The sequence below is a fragment of the Hemitrygon akajei genome, chromosome 4 (assembly GCF_048418815.1).
Source record: "Hemitrygon akajei chromosome 4, sHemAka1.3, whole genome shotgun sequence".
NCBI classification, from domain to species: domain Eukaryota; kingdom Metazoa; phylum Chordata; class Chondrichthyes; order Myliobatiformes; family Dasyatidae; genus Hemitrygon; species Hemitrygon akajei.
The window spans coordinates 104,507,303-104,526,525 of record NC_133127.1 but is presented as its reverse complement, the minus strand read 5'-3'; the positions used below and the strand labels follow the sequence as shown (position 1 = coordinate 104,526,525).

Here is a 19,223-nt window from a genome sequence, read left to right as displayed (position 1 = left end):
GGTAAAATATAATCTATATACTAAGACAGACGTTTGACTGACGCTAAATAATACCAGATGTACCTGTTCCGACTTACTTAGTAAGAGAACTTCCGATTTTTTTCGATCCCGATGCACCATAACCCACGCACATCCTCTGGTATACTTTAAATCATCTTAAATCATCTCTAGATTACTTATAATACCTAATACAATGTAAATGCTATGTAAAATAGTTGTTATACTGCATTGTTTAGGGAATAATGACAAGAAAAAAGTCTGTACATGCTCGAACAACAAGTGCTGGAGGAGCACTTCGGGGTTTTCGTGATTCGCGGTTGGTTGAATTCACACATGCGGAATCTGCGGATAAGGAGGGCCAACTGTACTTCACTTCCCTGACACCTGAATGCCTTGTATACTGCAGATGTCTTCCACTGTGAAGACTGATGCAAAATACGCGTTCACTTCCTCTGCTATCTCTGCGTCTCTCATTACGATATCTCCAGCGTCATTTTCTATTGGTCCTATATCTACTCCCAACTCTCTTTTACCCTTTATAAACTTACAAAAGTTTTTAGTATCTTCTTTGATATTAGTCACCAGCTTCCTCTCATAATTCATCTTTTCCATCCAAATGACCTTCGTAGTTTCTTTCTGCAAGTTTTTAAGAGTGCTGTAGGTTTTCTATGTTTCTGTGAGCAAGAAGGACAGCAGAGCAGCAATGGCTGGAGTTTCTGCAAAAAATTGGGGAAGTGCAAGATAGATTCCAAATAAGAAATTTTCAAATGGAAGAAGGACACTACCAAGGTTGACAAGTGAAGTTAGAGTCAAAGTAAAAGCAAAAGAGAGAGTATATAGAAAGCCAAAGCTAGTGGGAAGATAGAGGATTGGGAATTTTTTAAAACTTTCAGAAGGAAACTAAGGTCATTAGGAAGGAAAAGATGAATTATGAAAGGAAGCTGGCGACTAATATCAAAGAAGATACTAAAAGCCTTTACAGCACAATACAGGCCCACAAAGTTGTGCCGAACACGTCCTTACCTTAGAAATTACTAGGCTTATCTATAGCCCTCTATTTTACTAAGCTCCATGTACCTATCTAAAATTCTCTTAAAGGATCCTATCGTATCTGCCTCCGCCACCGTTGCTGGCAGCCCATTCCACGCACTCACCACTCTCCGAGTAAAAAACTTACCCCTGACATCTCCTCTGTACCTGCTCCCCAGTGCCTTAAACCTGTGTCCTCTTGTGCCAACCAATTCAGCCCTGGGAAAAGACCTCTAACTATCCACACAATCAATACCTCTCATCATCTTGCAGGTCACCGCTCATCCTCCTTCACTCCAAGGAGAAAAGGCCGAGTTCACTCAACCTATTCTCATAAGGCATGCTCCCCAATCCAGGCAACTTCCTTGTAAATCTCCTCTGCGCCACCCCTATGGCTTCCACATCCTTCCTGTAGTGAGGCGACCAGAACTGAGCACAGTACTCCAAGTGGGATCTGACCAGGGTCCTATATAGCTGCTTGTGCCTCTTTCCAGTCAACCTTGGCCATTTCCCCTCTAATTTCCTTTATTCCACTGAAATACCGACACAATAGAATTTAGTTTCTCATTCTCAAATTTCAAAGTGAACTCAATCATATTGTGATCACTGTTCCCTGAGGGTTCTTTAACCTTAAGCTCTCTTACCACCTGCAGATCATTGTACAACATCCAATCCAGCACAGCCAATCCTCTATACTTGCCAATCTGTAGCTGAATGTCAAGATCCCCTTTTTATTTCTTATGCTGCGTGCATTCCAATATGTTTCAGTCCAGTATTTGTTGCTTTCGTTTGATTATGCCTCATCTCCTGCCTGTCTATCATCTCTGTTGCAGGCTATCTTTGATTTATTTCTGTTTTCCCCTTCCTCAGCCCTATCACTCCAGTTCCTATCCCCCTGCCAAATTAGTTTAAACCCTCCCTAACAGCTCTATTAAACCTGCCTGTGGGGATATTAAACCCCTTTGGGTTCAGGTGTAGACATGGAATGACTTTGTGTATGGGTATATATGTCTAACCACACTTATGAAGTTGATGAAGGAAAAACAGTGGATGTTGTCTGCACAAGTTTTACCAAGTGGTGCAGGGGTCATTTCATAGTGCATTGAAATAGTAAAAGGTAAAAGAGTAATAACAGTGCAGAATAAAGTGTGATAGGTACAGAGAAGGTGCAAGATCATAATGAGGTCAACAGGGAGGTCAAGAGTGAGCCATAATGCACCAGGGAACTATTCATTTGTCATACCAGTGGGTAGAAGCTGCTTTCAGGCTTTTTTATCTTCTGCCCGAGGGAAGGTGGGGGGGGGGGGGGGGGGGGAAGAGAGAATATCCAGGGTATGTAATGTGTTTGTTGGATTACACTCAATGCTTTACTCAGGCATCAAGAAGTATCAATAGAATCCAGTGGGTGGAGACTTGGCCACACTCCAAATATGGCTAGACAAAATATTATACAGTAGCAACATGACTTATCAGATTTTATATTCAATAGTTAAATTATACAAGATTAAACTTCAAATGAAAGTTCTTCAAATGAAAATCTTAGTGTGTATTTAAAATCCATTTATCTTACAACAGGTGGAGTTCAGTCTGCTTCAAATTAAAGCTTTGTGTATGTATGAATTAAGCTCCAGGAATTTTATTTGGTTATGGGCTCTCTTTAATGATAAAAATATTTTATTCAAGACTAAATATTAAATTAGAAGATCAAAAGTTGTAATATTAGTTTTAACTTCTTCATTTTTACACGTAGGTGTTCAACACTGATGGTGAGTTTGTGTTAAAATTTGGATCTAATGGAGAAGGAAATGGTCAGTTTAATGCTCCAACTGGAGTAGCCGTGGATTCCAATGGAAATATTATAGTTGCTGACTGGGGAAATAGTCGCATACAGGTAACGGCTTTATCTGCATTTTCGTTGAAGTTATTATATAAAATATAAAACTTATAAAACATTATAATAAGCAGAGAAGTGTAATTAAAACATTTCCTGTCATTGACAGCATTTTTCTGTAGCAAATAGCAAAATATAGACCCCTGGATGCAGTGTGTTAATGCTAATTTCTATTTATTTCTACTTTTCAACAGGTGTTTGATGGAAATGGATCATTCCTCTCCTACATTAACACTTCTGCTGACCCTTTGTATGGCCCTCAAGGTCTAGCATTGACTTCTGACGGTCATGTGGTGGTAGCTGACTCCGGAAATCATTGCTACAAGGTTTATCGCTATTTACAGTAGCACTAGATCTTTGGATTGACAAACCTTAATAACCTGTATTAGAAAATTAATGCAATTTCACTTTAGTTTAAAAATAGCTCTTTTGGAGATTTGTTTTTGTTTGGCACCTTTTCCGTTGCTAGTTTAAGGAAATGAAGGAAGGAAGGAAGGAAGGAAGGAAGGAAATGTGCAGCTTTGTACCCAAGGCTTCTCTCTACTGTTTATAATGTTGTTGCTCTGGATTCACAGGATTCAAATAAAGCTGTCATAAATCTAATAAATGGATTGCACATGTGACTTTGCAGATATAGGGTTATGTAGCTGACTGACAATAAATTTAGAATGAAATATACTTGAGAATTATTAAAGAAAAATTTCATTCTGTACTGGAAGTTTTTATTTCAATTGCCGAGATTTCAAGTAAATAGCTGCAAATGAACAACCATTTGAATTTTTATGCTTTGTCCTCACAGCTATATTTCTCATAGCTTCTCTGCATATTCTACTGGGTCCTTACAATTAACTCCTCATTTTTGTATTCAGGGTAAATAGCTGTTCTGCATCTAGAGCATTGTTCCTTTGCTGTATCGTATTGATGCAAGCCCTTTATAAAGCAATCTTTACAGCAGGATCTATCCCAAAGTAAGTTACAATTGAAGTTCATGAGGAAATCAACATTATACTTTGAATTCTAGATATGTTTGAGTATAATGGCATCCAATAATTGGTAACTAAGTGTTTTATTCAGTTTCTCTGTTTAACTAAAATCCATGATGTTTGCCATGTGCCTCATTATTAGCTGTGCAAACTCTCAATTCTGATGCAAGAAAACTGAATAGCATCTTGAATAATTTTCTGTAGTAAATCCAGCAGAGATGCAATCTGCTGAGCAAATGGATGCAAATGAAAATACACTGACATTTTATTCCTTTGCCATTAATTGAATTAAGTTTCTTGAAAGATGTTTGTTTATTTTGGCCTGCTCATTTGTTTAATTTACATCTGTTTATCCTAATTTGAGTACATGCTCAGATTGCATAAAAGGAGGAAACTTGGTATTCTTGTGAAGTGCACTAAAACATTAAAATATGAATACTGATTTACATAATTCACTTAACGGTCATTTTACAATTATTTAATTGTTATGGTCTGTTTCCTTCATTCAAGGTTGTGGAATGTGGAAAGAGAAATGATGTAAATTGTTTGTTCGTTACCTATAAGGGTTAGAAATACTTTATTTGCACCAATATTTCTCCTAAGAAGGTTCAAACAGCAAAGTGCTGCACTGGACTGTAAACTTTCTCTGTAAAAATGTTCAACCAAACTACTTATATTTTCTCTCTAATGTATTAACAAATGCCTCTTTGTTGCCAAATGTTTTGAAACCAAGTGCCCATAGAAATTGTTTGGGAGAACAAATAGGCTCAGACCAGTAAATAAAATGTGATGCTTAAAGTATTGAATAATTAAAGTGTGAATGTATTGTGTGTGATCCTTTGCTTCCTTTTGTTGTGTTTTCATACTTCCTGTTGTGTTTCAAAGAACAAGTAACTTTTTCACCACCATCCCTAACCACTACTATCACTCAAGATCACCACAACAGTATAAATGACATTGTATATAACAACATGGCCTTAACAAGTGTACTCCTTTTCTATAAGAAAACCGTTAACAATCTGATGCTACTATGTTTAATGGGGGCAACTGATACATTATTTGAATGTTACAACATTCCATTCAGTTGATTTATGTACAGTATATGAAGAAATTTTAAAAAGTCATGCATTGTCTACACATTGTTGTTTTACATGCATTTTGTTTCCTAAAAGTAAAAATTGATTTTGATTTATGTTCAGGTTATTGCAGTAAGAAAATATTCTGATTCACATGTGCAGTACAGATGATGAGATAGCTGTAGCAACTTTGGGACACACTAGTACTCTAATCATCTTTAGATCAAGAAGGAGGCAAAGAACATTAAGGTGGCTAAGCCCCCTGGGCCTGATGGGATCTCCTACAGGGTACTGAGAGAGGGAGGAGGAGATTACTGGGGCCTTGACAATAATATTTGTTTCTAGGACCTCACCTATTGCTAGAGACGATACACTGTTTCTTTATTTAGAAAAGACAATATGAAATATTGGAAATTACTGGCCAGTGAGCCTACATGGGTGGTAGAGAAGTTACTGGATAAGGTTACTTGCATTTGAACAAATGGCCTTACAGGGACCAATCATCATGTCTTACAAATGTGACTAAATATTTTGAGGAAATGATAAAGCTGGCTGATGGGGGTATAGTAGTGGATTTTACTAAGACATTTGACAAGGCCCCTGAGAGGAGTCTGATCTAGAAGATTAAAATACATGGGATCCAAGGTCACTTGGATAAACTGGGTAGATTGGAGCTCTGTGTCCAGTAGTGTTCTGCAGGGATCAATGTTGGAACCTCTGTTTATGATTTTAGGTACAATTGACTTGGGCTGATAAGTAAGTTTGCAAAGATCATTTGTGGATAGTGAATAAGGTTATACAGAATGTAAAACTATTCAAAGTGTAAGATCGACACTTAATTAGGCAAGGCATAGTAGAGTGCAATACTAATGTGAGCAAATGGGGTTAGTGTAGATGCCCATAAAGATCACCTTGGGAATAATAGGCCAGACGTCTCAATTCTGTGCCTCACATCTGAGTGGGATATGGTAACAATAACGGATTGGGTCAAACTGAAAGAAGGTTCTGGAAATGTCTTCTGAATCAAAAACAAGAGCAGGGCAAGGCCTCTCACAGCTGCTATTTAATGGTCATGACCAATCTGTATTTAGTTGTTATTCCTGTCTACTTGCAGTAACTTCATTCTCATGCTTTTCTGGAATCTAATTCTCCCTTGAAAATATTTAAAGACTCTGCTTCCACAACCGCTTAAGAAAAAGAGTTCCAAAGACACTCAATCTTCACAGAGAGAGAAAAAAAATGGTATTTTCTTTTTCTTATATGCACTTTACAAATTCTATCTCTTCTTTCACAGCAAGGTGATCCTAATTACTATTGGGGAAGTTGTCACTACAAGACAACTCATCTTACATCTCATCTCTCTATGTGTCACTGTATAACAGTTTCTCCATCTGCTGTGATAACAATTTCAGCACAATCTGTCTCGTATTTCTTTCTCAGGTTTTGTTTGAAGTGCTTTCTAATATATCCTCCCATTGTACTGTTGTAAGGGCCTCCTTGATCAATAATGAAGTGCCCTCTGCTTTTTTCCATCTCCCCCATCACACCTGAAACTTCTATCCTCTGGATCTTCCTCAATCTCTCTATCTCTGTCTCTGAAGACGGCTTATTCACTGATGTCTACTACAAACCCACTGACTCTCAGTTACCTGGACTATACAGCTTCCCACCTGTTACTTGTAAGAGTGCTTCTCTACTGCATCTGCTCTAGAACGAAGGGGATGTCCTCCTTTTTCAAAGAAAGGGGCTTCCCTTCCTCCACCATCAATGCTGCCCTCACACACAACTCACGCATGTCTACCCTCACTCCATCCTCCCACCACTCCACCAAGGATAGGGATTCCTTTTGTCCTCACCCACCACCCCATCAACCTACATGTCCAGCACACAATTCTCTGCAACTTCTGTCATCTGCAACGAGATCCCACCACCAAACATATCTTTTCTTCCCCCTGCCCACTTCCTGCTTTCCATAGGGATTGTCCCCAATGTGACTCCCTTGTCCATTTGTCCCTCCCCACTGATCTCCCTCCTGGCACTTATCCTTGCAAACGGAACAAGTGCTGCAACTGCCCCAACACCTCTTCCCTCACTACCATTCAGGGCCCCAAACACTTCTTCCAGGTGAGGCGACACTTCACCTGTGAGTCTGTTGGGGTCATATACTGTGTCCAGTGCTCCCAGTGTGGCCTCCTGTATATCATAGAAACATAGAAAACCTACAGCACAATACAAGCCTTTCGGCCCACAAAGTTGTGCCGAACATGTCCCTACCTTAGAAATTACTAGGCTTACCCATAGCCCTCTATTTTTCTAAGCTCCATGTACCTATCCAAAAGTTTCTTTAAAGACCCTATTGTATCTGCCTCCACCACCGTTGTCGGCAGCCCATTCCACACACTCACAACTCTCCGAGTAAAAACTTACCCCTGACATTTCCTCTGTACCTACTCCCCAGCACCTTAAACCGGTGCCCTTTTGTTGCAATCATTTCAGCCCTGGGAAAAAGCCTCTGACTATCCTCACGATCAATGCATCATCTTCTACACCTCGGTGAGACCCATGCTTTGTCCGCCAGAAAAAGGGATCTCCTGGTGGCCACCCATTCTAATTCCATTTCCCATTCCAACATGTCCATTAATGGCCTCCTCTACTGTCGTGATGAGGCCACACAGGCTGGAGGAGAAACACCTTATATTCCGTTTGGGTAGCCTCCAACCCGATGGCAATATCATCGATTTCTCAACCTTCCAGAAATTCCCCTCTCCCATTCTCTGAACCCCATCCTCATTTCCCTCTGTCACCTTACCTGCCCATCACCTCCCTCTTCCATGGCCTGTCCTCTCACATCAGACTCCCTCTTCTCCAGCCCTGTATCTCTTTCACCAATCAACTGCCCAGCTCTTTACTTCATCCCTCCCCCTCCTGATTTCACCTGTCGCCTGTACTTCTCCCTCACCCCCACCCCAAAAGAACCCTTTTACTCTGACTCCTCATCTTTTTTCTCCAGTCTTGGCCCAAAACATTGACTGTACATTTTTCCATAGATTGCTGCCTGGCCTGCTAAGTTCCTCCAGCATTTTATGTGTGTTGTTTGGATTTCCAGCAGCTGCAGATATTCCCATGTTTGTGATTGGATCCTCTGGAAAGTTGCCAGTCTTGGCTTTCTTCCACCCATATATCAGTGACTGAAAGAATAACACACTCCCACGGACTAATCGAAGCCCTTAAGTTCACTTACCTTAACCATATAACAATTACAGCATGGAAACAGGCCATCTCGGCCCTTCTAGTCCGTGCCAAATGCTTACTCTCACCTAATCCCACTGACCCGCACTCGGCCCATAAGCCTCCATTCCTTTCCTGTCCATATACCTATCCAATTTTACTTTAAATGACAATATCGAACCTGCCTCTACCACTTCTACTGGAAGCTCATTCCACACAGCTACCACTCTCCGAGTAAAGAAATTCCCCCTCATGTTACCCTTAAACTTTTGCCCCCTAAGTCTCAACTCAAGTCCTCTTGTTTGAATCTCTCCTACTCTCAATGGAAAAAGCCTATCCACGTCAACTCTATCTATCCCCCTCATAATTTTAAATACCTCTATCAAGTCCCCCCTCAACCTTCTATGCTCCAAAGAATAAAGACCTAACTTGTTGAATCTTTCCCTGTAACTTAGGTGCTGAAACCCAGGTAACATTCTAGTAAATCATCTCTGTACTCTCTCTATTTTGTTGACATCTTTCCTATAATTCGGTTACCAAAACTGTACACAATACTCCAAATTTGGCCTTACCAATGCCTTGTACAATTTTAACATTACATCCCAACTCCTATACTCAATGCTCTGATTTATAAAGGCCGACATACCAAAAGCTTTCTTTACCACCCTATCCACATGAGATTCCACCTTCAGGGAACTATGCACCATTATTCCTAGATCACTCTGTTCTACTGCATTCTTCAATGCCCTACCATTTACCATGTATGTCCTATTTGGATTATTTCTACCAAAATGTAGCACCTCACACTTATCAGCATTAAACTCCATCTACCATCGTTCAGCCCACTCTTCTAACTGGCCTAAATCTCTCTGCAAACTTTGAAAACCTACTTCATTATCCACAACGCCACCTACCTTAGTATCATCTGCATACTTACTAATCCAATTTACCACCCCATCTCTTACTGACTCCTTGCATTAAAATATATGTGCAATTTAATTTTGCAATCTCTTAAATATCTTTTTGTGCCCTTGGCCACTCTTCCAGATGACCTGTTTTTTTAAAATATATTACACCAAATGCAGCCCAATTGTACATCTACTGTGCCCCATCCCTCTGCAAAATTAGTTAACCACCATCCTTCCCAAGCCCTGCTAAATGCACAAGCAAAGTTCCCAGCAAGGGTAGTGGGCCTCTTCTGATTCAAATGAAACTGATCCCAGAAATGTTCCCTATGATTGAAAAATCTAAATAAATACCCAAAGAGCTGGTTGCTCACTTTTGCGTGGATCTGGTTTGCTGTGCAGTTTCATATTTACATCATGTTGAAAATAAGTGGTCAATTTGTCCCTTGTAGCTTGTTCCAACATTCACATCATTATGGCTGATCGTCCAAATTCTACTTTCTCCTATTGTCACTTAATCCCTACAGCCCCAAGAAAAATAGCCAACTCCTTTTTGAATATAATTCAATGCCTTCATTTTAACTTTGTTGTCTGATTAAGAATTCCACAGGTTTACCACTACCTTTTCCCTCTTCTCAGCTTATTGCTCATCTTTAGAATGTCACCATTGGTTCTGGATTTCTTGACAATCCAAAATATCCTTTCTGCATCTAATCTGTCCAGTCATGTTAAAATTTTGTTAGAGTATAAAGACGTAATACAAGACTATTACAAAAATTACAAATACAAATGTAAAATAATATGAATATAAAAAATAAATACAGTGGATTCTGATTATCAGTTATTTGGGACAGCTACTTTTTTGGGATAACTCTTAAAGAACAAAAATAGCCAGGATTTCCTTTGTTTATTTGAGACACCATTTCACTTAATTGGGGCAGGAGACTGTTGATGAACAGTTTCCAACTAGTGTCTGTCTCGTGTACCTGTGTGGCTGTTAGATACTACACCGTGCTTGAGTGAACAGTTTTTAAACAGCGTCAGTTTTGTGTGTTGGTGTTCAAAAAAAGTGTTTTTTGTCACTGATAGTTGGCAAGAAATAACCAGTAAGGCAATTCAGAATTGTTTGCTCAGTGCGGTTTCAAACAATCAGGCTTGGAGATGTGAGAAACGACCTGAGTGAAAATGAAACTCTTTCGCTACTTGTAGGAAGAATTTGAAGGTTTTGACAATCACCTTGAATGTTACACTGAATGAAGATTTGGATGATGCAAGCACGTGTGTGGCCATTAGACACTATATCATGCTTGGAGCAGGCAGTTTTTTAAAAAGCGTTAGTTGTGTTTATTTGTGATATGTTATTCATTGGGTCAACCAGCACCAAATTAAAAAGCAGTGATTTTTGATATAGGTGATAATATAAGGCAATAGGTGGTTGCACTGATTTTTGTGTATTTGCAGTCAGATCAAAAGAACAGGGCAGCACCTCTCTCACCTAGATGGGGTCAGTGGTGCTGTGAGGATTACATTCCTGGACTTCTCTAGTGCCTTTAACACCATCCAGCCCAAGATCTTAAGGCACAAACTAACGGAGATGGGAGTAGACTCTCACATGATGGATTGGATAGTGGACTACTTGACAGATAGACCTCAGTATGTGCGGTTGGGAGACTGTAGGTCTGACACGGTGGTCAGCAGCACAGGAGCGCCGCAGGGGACTGTACTCTCTCCGGTCCTGTTCACCCTGTACACATCAGACTTCCAATATAACTCGGAGTCCTGCCATGTGCAGAAGTTCGCTGATGACACGGCCATAGTGGGGTGTGTCAGGAATGGACAGGAGGAGGAGTATAGGAAACTGATACAGGACTTTGTGATATGGTGCAACTCAAACTACCTGCGTCTCCATATCACCAAGACCAAGGAGATGGTGGTGGACTTTAGGAGATCTAGGCCCCATATGGAGCCAGTGATCATTAATGGAGAATGTGTGGAGCAGGTTAAGACCTACAAGTATCTGGGAGTACAGTTAGACGAGAAGCTAGACTGGACTGCCAACACAGATGCCTTGTGCAGGAAGGCACAGAGTCGACTGTACTTCCTTAGAAGGTTGGCGTCATTCAATGTCTGTAGTGAGATGCTGAAGATGTTCTGTAGGTCAGTTGTGGAGAGCGCCCTCTTCTTTGTGGTGGCGTGTTGAGGAGGCAGCATTAAGAAGAGGGACGCCTCACGTCTTAATAAGCTGGTAAGGAAGGCGGGCTCTGTCGTGGGCAAAGTACTGGAGAGTATAACATCGGTAGCTGAGCGAAGGGCGCTGAGTAGGCTACGGTCAATTATGGAAAACCCTGAACATCCTCTACATAGCACCATCCAGAGACAGAGAAGCAGTTTCAGCGACAGGTTGCTATCGATGCAATGCTCCTCAGACAGGATGAAGAGGTCAATGCCATTAGGCTTTACAATTCAACCACCAGGAGTAAGATAGGTTAAAGTGCCGGGGTTGATTGTATTTAATGTATTTAAGTAAACTACTTAAGAACTTTTTAAAAGCTATTATTAATGCTTTTTGAGAGAGTGATTTAGATGCATATCATGTTTTTACTGAGTTAAGTATTGTATGTAATTAGTTTTGCTACAACAAGTGTATGGGACATTGGAAAAAATGTTGAATTTCCCCATGGGGATGAATAAAGTATCTATCTATCTATCTATCATACTCTTGATGAATTACTTCAATAACAGGAATTAATACGCAGTTTTATAGTACTGTCGTAATATTAGTAGTGTTCAGATTTGTTCTGTATTCCAATTAAATAAATAACTTTTTTAATCAGTTAAACATTGTTTGATTTTTTTAAAAACTATTTCCATGAAACTTCAGCTACTGTGACAGCTGCTTATTTGGGCCAAAATGCACTGGTCCTGATGCATCCCAATTAACCAGAATCCACTGTATATAGAATCCTGTGAGAATAAATAAAGGCAATACCTTTCTTAAATAAAAGTAGGATTCAATCTGGGGTGATTGATGGACAGAGGAGTGTTGTGCCAGGTAGGGCCAGGCTGGAGACTCATTTCCATTTCCTTTATGTATTACAATCCAGCTCTGGTAGCCTTTGTCTTCCTACTTCTCATTCCAGCAGCTTTTGATTTTCACATTTTCCTCCTCCCACCTTACTCCATCTGTTTATGTCCCTTTTTCCTTCTTCCTCTCTCTGTTCTCTTGAATTTATTTATCATTCACTAGCCAGAGTCTCCCAACTCTACAGCTGCTCACTTACCACCAGAATCCTTCCCCTTGCCCCCTCCCCCCCAGTACTCTTTCTATGTCACCATCGCTCCTCTCCACTTTCAGTCCGTTACATGGTTTTGACCAGACATACTGACATTTCCTAACCTCGCACAGATATTGTTCGCCATGCTGAGTTTCTCCAGCAGCCCCAGGTTCCAGTATCTCCAGTCTCTTGCATCTCCATTGAACAAGTATACATAATCTTTTCTGAGTTTTCTCAGCTCCATGTACCTATCCAGGAGTCTCTTTAAAGACCCTAACATATCCACCTCCACCACCGTCACCGGCAGCCCATTCCAGTCACTGACCACTCTCTGCGTAAAACACCCCTGATGTCTCCTCTGTACCTATTTCCAAGCACCTTAAAACTGTGCCTTCTCGTGCTAGCTACTTCATAATCAATTCCATCTTTCCTTATAACTTGACTCCTCTAGTCCTGACAACATCCTTGTAAATTTTCTCTGTACTTTTTCAACCTTATTCGCACCTTTCCTGTATTGAAATCAACAAGAAACAGTTGAGAATGTACTGGTGAGGTGGCCGAGATATAATCGAGGTAGGGGATGGTTGATTTTAAAGTTACTATGGAATAAAATTACAATTTAACACTACCAATATTTTGCAGAAAGGATCACAGGATTAAATATATAGTGCTGTTCCAGTAACCAAAATTGCTCACTATACTCAAAGTTAAGCCTCACCAACATTTTATACTTCATGTCTCTTGTACTCAATACTTTGATTTATAAAGGCTAATGTGCCAAAGGCTTTCTTTATGACCCTATCTATTCATTTCCTGGTTTAATCCTGGCCTCTAATTTCCTGGTTTACTTTTTGAGACTTCCTTAATCAGTAAAACAATATTAGCTATCCTTCAATTCACCTTCTTCTGAGGTTTCATGGTGCTTGATCAACAGCTTTAAGGCGTGTTATTGTCATCTTTTGAACTAGAGTGTGGGTCAGAATATCTAAATCTTATATAATTATATTTGTATCAAATTCTATAAAAAAGCCTGTATTGTTGAAGAACTGCACAATATCTTTAAAACAATAATCCTGTGATCCTTTCTGCAAAATATCGTTAAATTGTATTTTATTCCATGATAACTTTAAAATCCACCATCCTCTCTCGTGATTAGATCTTGGACAGCTCACAAATGCATGCTCAACCGTTTCTTGTTGATTACAATACTCACATCTCCCATTATTGAGTTTCTTCATTAAAAAGAATGAACTATTTAAGCCAAACCTTAATCTCAATAATACTAGCTCACTCCTGCTCTTTACTGCGTTCCTCCACCCTTCCACTTCTTACTGGATATTGTAAAAATGTCTTCCCATTCTCACTTCATCACATTGTTTTCTCCACATTTTAAAAATTTCACTTTTAATAATGTTTTTCATTTCTCCTTTAGTGTCATTTATTTGAATATCCACTTCTGCTCCATTTGTTGCCTCCTTCACTAATTTATCCACTTGCTTGTTCTCTCTAATGCCAACATGTCCTGGAATCCACGTGTCGCCTCACTACAGGAAGGATGTGGAAGCTATAGAAAGTGTGCAGAGGAGATTTACAAGGATGTTGCCTGGATTGGGGAGCATGCCTTATGAAAACACGTTGAGTGAACTCAGCCTTTTCTCCTTGGGAGGATGGATGAGAGGTGACCTGATAGAGGTGTACAAGATGATGAGAGGCATTGATCGTGTCGATAGTCAGAGGCTTATTCCCAGGGCTGAAATGGTTGCCACAAGATGACACAGGTTTAAGGTGCTGGGGAGTAGGTACAGAGGAGATGTCAGGGGTAAGTTTTTTACTCAGTGGTGAGTGCGTGGAAAAGGCAGCCGGCAACAGTGGTGGAGTCTTTTACGATAGGGTCTTTTAAGAGACTTTTAGATAGGTATATGGAGCTTAGAAAAATAGAGGGCTATGGGTAAGCCTAGTAATTTCTAAGGTAGGGACATGTTCGGCAGAACTTAATGGGCCGAAGAGTCTATTGTGCTGTAGGTTTTCTATGTTTCTAAAACATAGACAGAGTCCCGTCATTTTACCTGTAAATAAGGTTTACATTATCTCACACATAACGTCTAGTCTTGCCTCTGAATGTAAATGTTTTAGACGCCTGACTGTTGTGCTTGAATCAGACTTCTCATCCATCTCACTTCTTCCACCCACAATGAAGCTAACAGTCCAGCACAACACACTGGAGGAACTCAGCAGCATCAGTGGAAAAGAGTAAGCAGTCGATGTTTTGGGCCGAGACCTTCTTCAGGTCAGCCGTCATTTCACATACGTACACTGAGAAATTATCAGTTACCGTCACCTGCTTCTTTATGTTAAAATCAGGCACTACCAATCTTAACCCTAATCTATTATTACCGTTTTGAAACATCTGTGCACTTTGTAAATATCCATAATAATTATTTACATAAAATTCAACTATATCTTGATTTAAAATCACTTCTCTATTTTTCTCCTTTCAAGTAATTTAAGAGCCATGTCTCAAAGCCATGGAGACAGCCCAGGAAAAGGCACTGTATCACTCGCTGCCTTATTGCAAATCCCTGTCCTTTCTGTTTTCCCTTCAATCGTCCATGCAAAACTTCTCATTTCCCTTTTTCCTGTTCCCAGCATGGATCTGAAAGCTCTTTAGTCGGTCGATTTTCTCCAGACCCTTGTAGCTTTACCCAATATGTTAACACAAGCTGTGTCCTTCTCAGTTCCAGGTGTCACCTGCATCGCCACAACTAGTGTTCCTGATTGCCCCACTGATTAACCTTAATGCTTGCCTTTGAATTATATGCAGATTCTTGTGCACACAGTGTGATGCTGATCCATAAACTGTACTTACATAGTCCAGTATTGAACTCATTAATCCTATATATATTGCTTTCAAAGGATTTCCTATCAGCTTTCCCATTAAACCTCAGAACATTCAACGCCTTCTTTCTTCTGGTTATTATTTCTTTAATGTGTGCTGACCATGTGAGTCTCTTATCATACCAAATTTCTAAAAAATTTAAAGGTACCCACACGTTCTAAGTCTCTACCATAAAATTTTAGTTTGAACTGTTATTTTATCCTCTTCCTAGTAAGAAATATTATTCTGGATTTCTCTGCTGAGAATCTGAATCCCCGTTATAAAGCCCAATCTGCCATCTGAATTATTGCCTCTTGAAGTTTCCGTATTATAAATTTCACATTCCTCACCCCTTTACCATAAAGCGCTGTCATTCGTAAATAATGATACTCTACCACAACTATTTGAGAATTTATTATTATAGCAAATAACAATGGACTAACATTACTTCCCTGAGGGGTTCCATTTTCCACAATTATTCAACTACTTGCAACATGATAGATTTACCAACTACAAACAGTATTTTATCCAGTCCAGCGTTCACTGCCGCTAAGGATGATTTAATGATCTCTGCATATGCTGCCTACCGGGGAAGAGGTCGCTGCCGGATACGGTAACGCTCCCAGGTCCACTCTTTCTCGGGAGTGTGTTCGTTCTCGTTGGCAGTTCTGCGTGACGTCCGGGAAGCGGGAGTTGCTTGGGAGACGTCGGGGATTGAGTCCTGGCGCGACGGTAACATGGTGAGAGAAGGGGCTGTTTGGGTTTTGTCCTCTGCTCTGAAAAGTGAGTGGAGCTACAGGGCCTTACTCCGTCCTGACAGCGATCGGGGAGCCTCCGTCTCGTATTCGTTTCAATGGAACTTTCTTCTCTCAATGGAGATGGAGAAATTAGAATTAACCGTATTGTGTGGATCTTATCTAGCCGCAATCAGTACTCATTTCTCGTTAATTAATTACTAAGATATGTCGACATTCGCTGCACTTCTTGCTACGTAGTTTCCGTTCAGTTTCTGCTATTCTGTCCTATTCCAGCACACTTCGCAGTTGTTCCTTGTTGCAGAATCTGGAAGAATGTCCCGTAGTTGGTTTGCCAGCCAAGGTGCTTCTAGTGTTTATGTAACTCATTCTGTGAAGTTGCAGTTGACCCACTCGCTGGTACACTTGTTTGGCAGCAATGACTTTGTGCCATGGATTTAGTTTTATTAAGACGGGGCACACCGTCTCAGGATCCAACCACAGACAACTATGTGTTTTGCTCTGAATCATTGTGTGTGTTTCTAACTCATTGTGTAAGGTGGTACCACGCAATATAATGTTACTGCAGCGTGAAGGTGGTACCTGAAGTCCACAAACACTGTGTAAAGGTCTGTTCCGGCAGTGCTAACATGGGTAGATAGATGTGTCCATAGTTTCGCAGGATAGTGAAGATCAGCAGAGCCATTCTTGCAGCTATATCGTTCGGGGATCAAACTTTGCTACCTTGTGTCCTGTAGATGATGTTCAAAATGAAGATGTTCTTCATTAGCTTAGCCTTAGAAGGATGGTGTTTTTTTATGTCTTTGACCTGATACTCAGGGGGTCTGGAAGTGGTAATCCTCCCTAGAGGTGGTAATCTTTCCCTCACCATAGAATTGTGGGAGCCTGGGACGGCAGTTGAAATATATGATACTGTAAGCAGGATTATATGTAAACAGAACATTTCTGCACAGTACGGGCCCTTCAGCCCATAATGTGCCTATCTTTTAACCTACTCTTAAGATCAATTTAACTCTTCCCTCCCACATAACCCTCCACTTTTCCATCAATCATCCACGTGCGTATCGAAGAGTATTCAAAATGTCCCTAATGTGCTTTCCTCTACCACCATCCTCGGCAGTGTGTTCCACATACCAACCATTCTGTGTTTTAAAAGAAACTTGACTCAGACATCTTCCTTATGCTTTCCTCTAACCACCCTAGCACACTCAACATATCCTCATAAAAAATGCTTAGTCCTTCAAAAGAAGGTAGTGTATTCGGCCTAGTGCATCACAGATAAAGCCCTCCCAACAATTGAGCACTGGTGTAGGAAAGCATCATCCATCCCACTGCACAGGTCATCTCTTTTCTCGTTGCTGCATCAGGTAAAAGGTACAGGAGCCTCAGGACTCACACCATCAGGTTCAAGAACAGTTACTACCCTGCAACCATCAGGCTCTTGAACGAAAGGGGATAACCATGATCATTGTGATGTTCCCACAACCACTTTAAGGATTTTATCATCTTATTTCATGTTCTCATTATTGTTATTTATTTATATTTGTATTCGCACGGTTTGTTGCCTTCTGAACTGTGGTTGATCTTTTGTTGACCCCCCCCCCTTATAGTTACTATGCTCCAGATTTGCTGGGTGTGCCTGCAGGAAAATGAATCTCAGAAAGGGTGACATAAAGGTATTTTGATAATAAATTTACTTTGAGTATGACCTTTCTGCAATTCAGGCAGCATCCTGGTAAATCTCTGCACCTTCTCTAAACCTTCCACATACTTTATTCTTTGTATAGTGAGGCAACCAGAATCAAACATATTCCAAGTATGGTTTAAAAGATTTTTGTAGAGCTGCAACATTACCCTGTGGCTCTTGAATTCAGTCCCCTATCTAATGAAGGCCAACGCACCATATCTACATTTTCTTAACAACCGTCTCAACTTTCATGGGAATTGAGGGATTTATGGACAAGGATCCCAAGATCCCTTTGTTGCTCCAGACTACTAAGAATCCTGCCATTAAACCTGTATTCTGCCTCCAAATGTTTTCTGGGTGGAACGCCATCTGCCAATTCAGCCAAACTCTGCATCCTATCAATGTCCCACGTATTCCTTGATAACCTGCATTATCCACAATACTACTGATCTTTGTGTCATCTGCAAACTTACTAATCCATCCCTCCACTTTGTCATTCTACTCATTTATAAAATTCACAGAGAACAGGAGCCCCAGAGTAAATCAGTGCTGAACACCACCAGTCACTGACCTCTGGGCAGAATACGCTCCGTCTACAACCATGCTCAGCCTTTAATGGGCAAACCAATTCTAAATCCACGCAGCCAAGTTCCCCTGGTCCCATGCCTCGTGACTTGCTGAATGAGTCTACCATGGAGAACCTTAGCAAATGCCTTACTGAAGTCCATCCACTGCTCTACCTTCATCAATGTGTTTTGTCACATTGTCAGATAATTTAGTCAGGCTTGTGAGGCATGTTCTGCACCTCATGAAGCTATACCGACTATCCCTAATCTGACTATGCTTCTCCAAATTCTCATAAATCCTGTCTGTAAGAATCTTTTCCAATAATTTGCCCACTACTGAAGTAAGACTCATTGGTCTGTAATTCCTAGATATATCGGGGATGGGGTAAGAAGGGGAGGAGGGGCATTAATGGAAGTTAGAGAAGTTAATGTTCATGCCATCAGGTTGGAGGCTACCCAGCCGGTATATAAGGTGTTGTTCCTCCAACCTGAATGTGGCTTCATCTTGACAGTAGAGGAAGCCATGGATAGACATATCAGAATGATATCAGATTTTTTAAAAGCTGCTACATAATTTACTAACTCTTCAACACAATTCCTCAAAGGCAACAACTGTCTTCTTAAGCCCATCACCCTTTTTGGGACATAGGCTGCTGGGTGACTGGCCCTGTAGATTCATATGTCTTCTAAGTGAAGATCCTTCCTCTTCTTGGGATGAGGCCTTTGGAGCTTCTGTGGCATTTCTGTTAGTAGTTTTCTTAACCGCAAATTAGAGGGGGGAGAGGTACTCCTGCCAGCTGATCCTAGCAGTGTCGAGGTCACAGCTAGCGACTCCAAGCAAGATGTTTGTTGCAGGTTCACCCTGGGGAGGACTAATCTGACATCTGTAACAATGACAGTGTGTACTTCCAGGCAGATGAGGGCTTGCTTCCAGGCAGGTCTTTCCCCTCGTG

The 19,223-nt window shown here is 40.6% G+C and overlaps 2 protein-coding genes across 10 annotated transcripts in view; both read left to right on the top strand.

Moving 5' to 3' along the window:
* The window catches only part of trim2a (tripartite motif containing 2a), a 386,751-nt gene extending 382,034 nt beyond the window's left edge, over positions 1–4,717 (top strand). For all 4 annotated transcript variants that reach the window (XM_073043157.1, XM_073043161.1, XM_073043158.1 and 1 more), the window contains exons 11-12: positions 2,780–2,920; positions 3,115–4,717. In XM_073043157.1, coding sequence (XP_072899258.1) covers positions 2,780–2,920; positions 3,115–3,267 — 294 coding nt within the window. In that variant the 3' untranslated portion in view covers positions 3,268–4,717. The remainder of the gene's footprint in view (positions 1–2,779; positions 2,921–3,114) is intronic.
* An 11,190-nt stretch (positions 4,718–15,907) lies between these two features.
* Positions 15,908–19,223, top strand: part of mnd1 (meiotic nuclear divisions 1 homolog (S. cerevisiae)) — a 173,048-nt gene continuing 169,732 nt past the window's right edge. For 4 of the 6 annotated variants that reach the window (XR_012098672.1, XM_073043150.1, XM_073043154.1 and 1 more), the window contains exon 1: positions 15,908–16,002. Coding sequence is in view for 3 of the 6 variants with exons in the window: in XM_073043150.1 (XP_072899251.1) it covers positions 16,000–16,002 (3 nt within the window). In the remaining 3 variants the exon portion in view is untranslated. Of the gene's footprint in view, positions 16,046–19,223 lie in introns of all 6 variants that reach the window. The other 2 variants (XM_073043153.1, XM_073043152.1) reach the window with 2 other exon arrangements.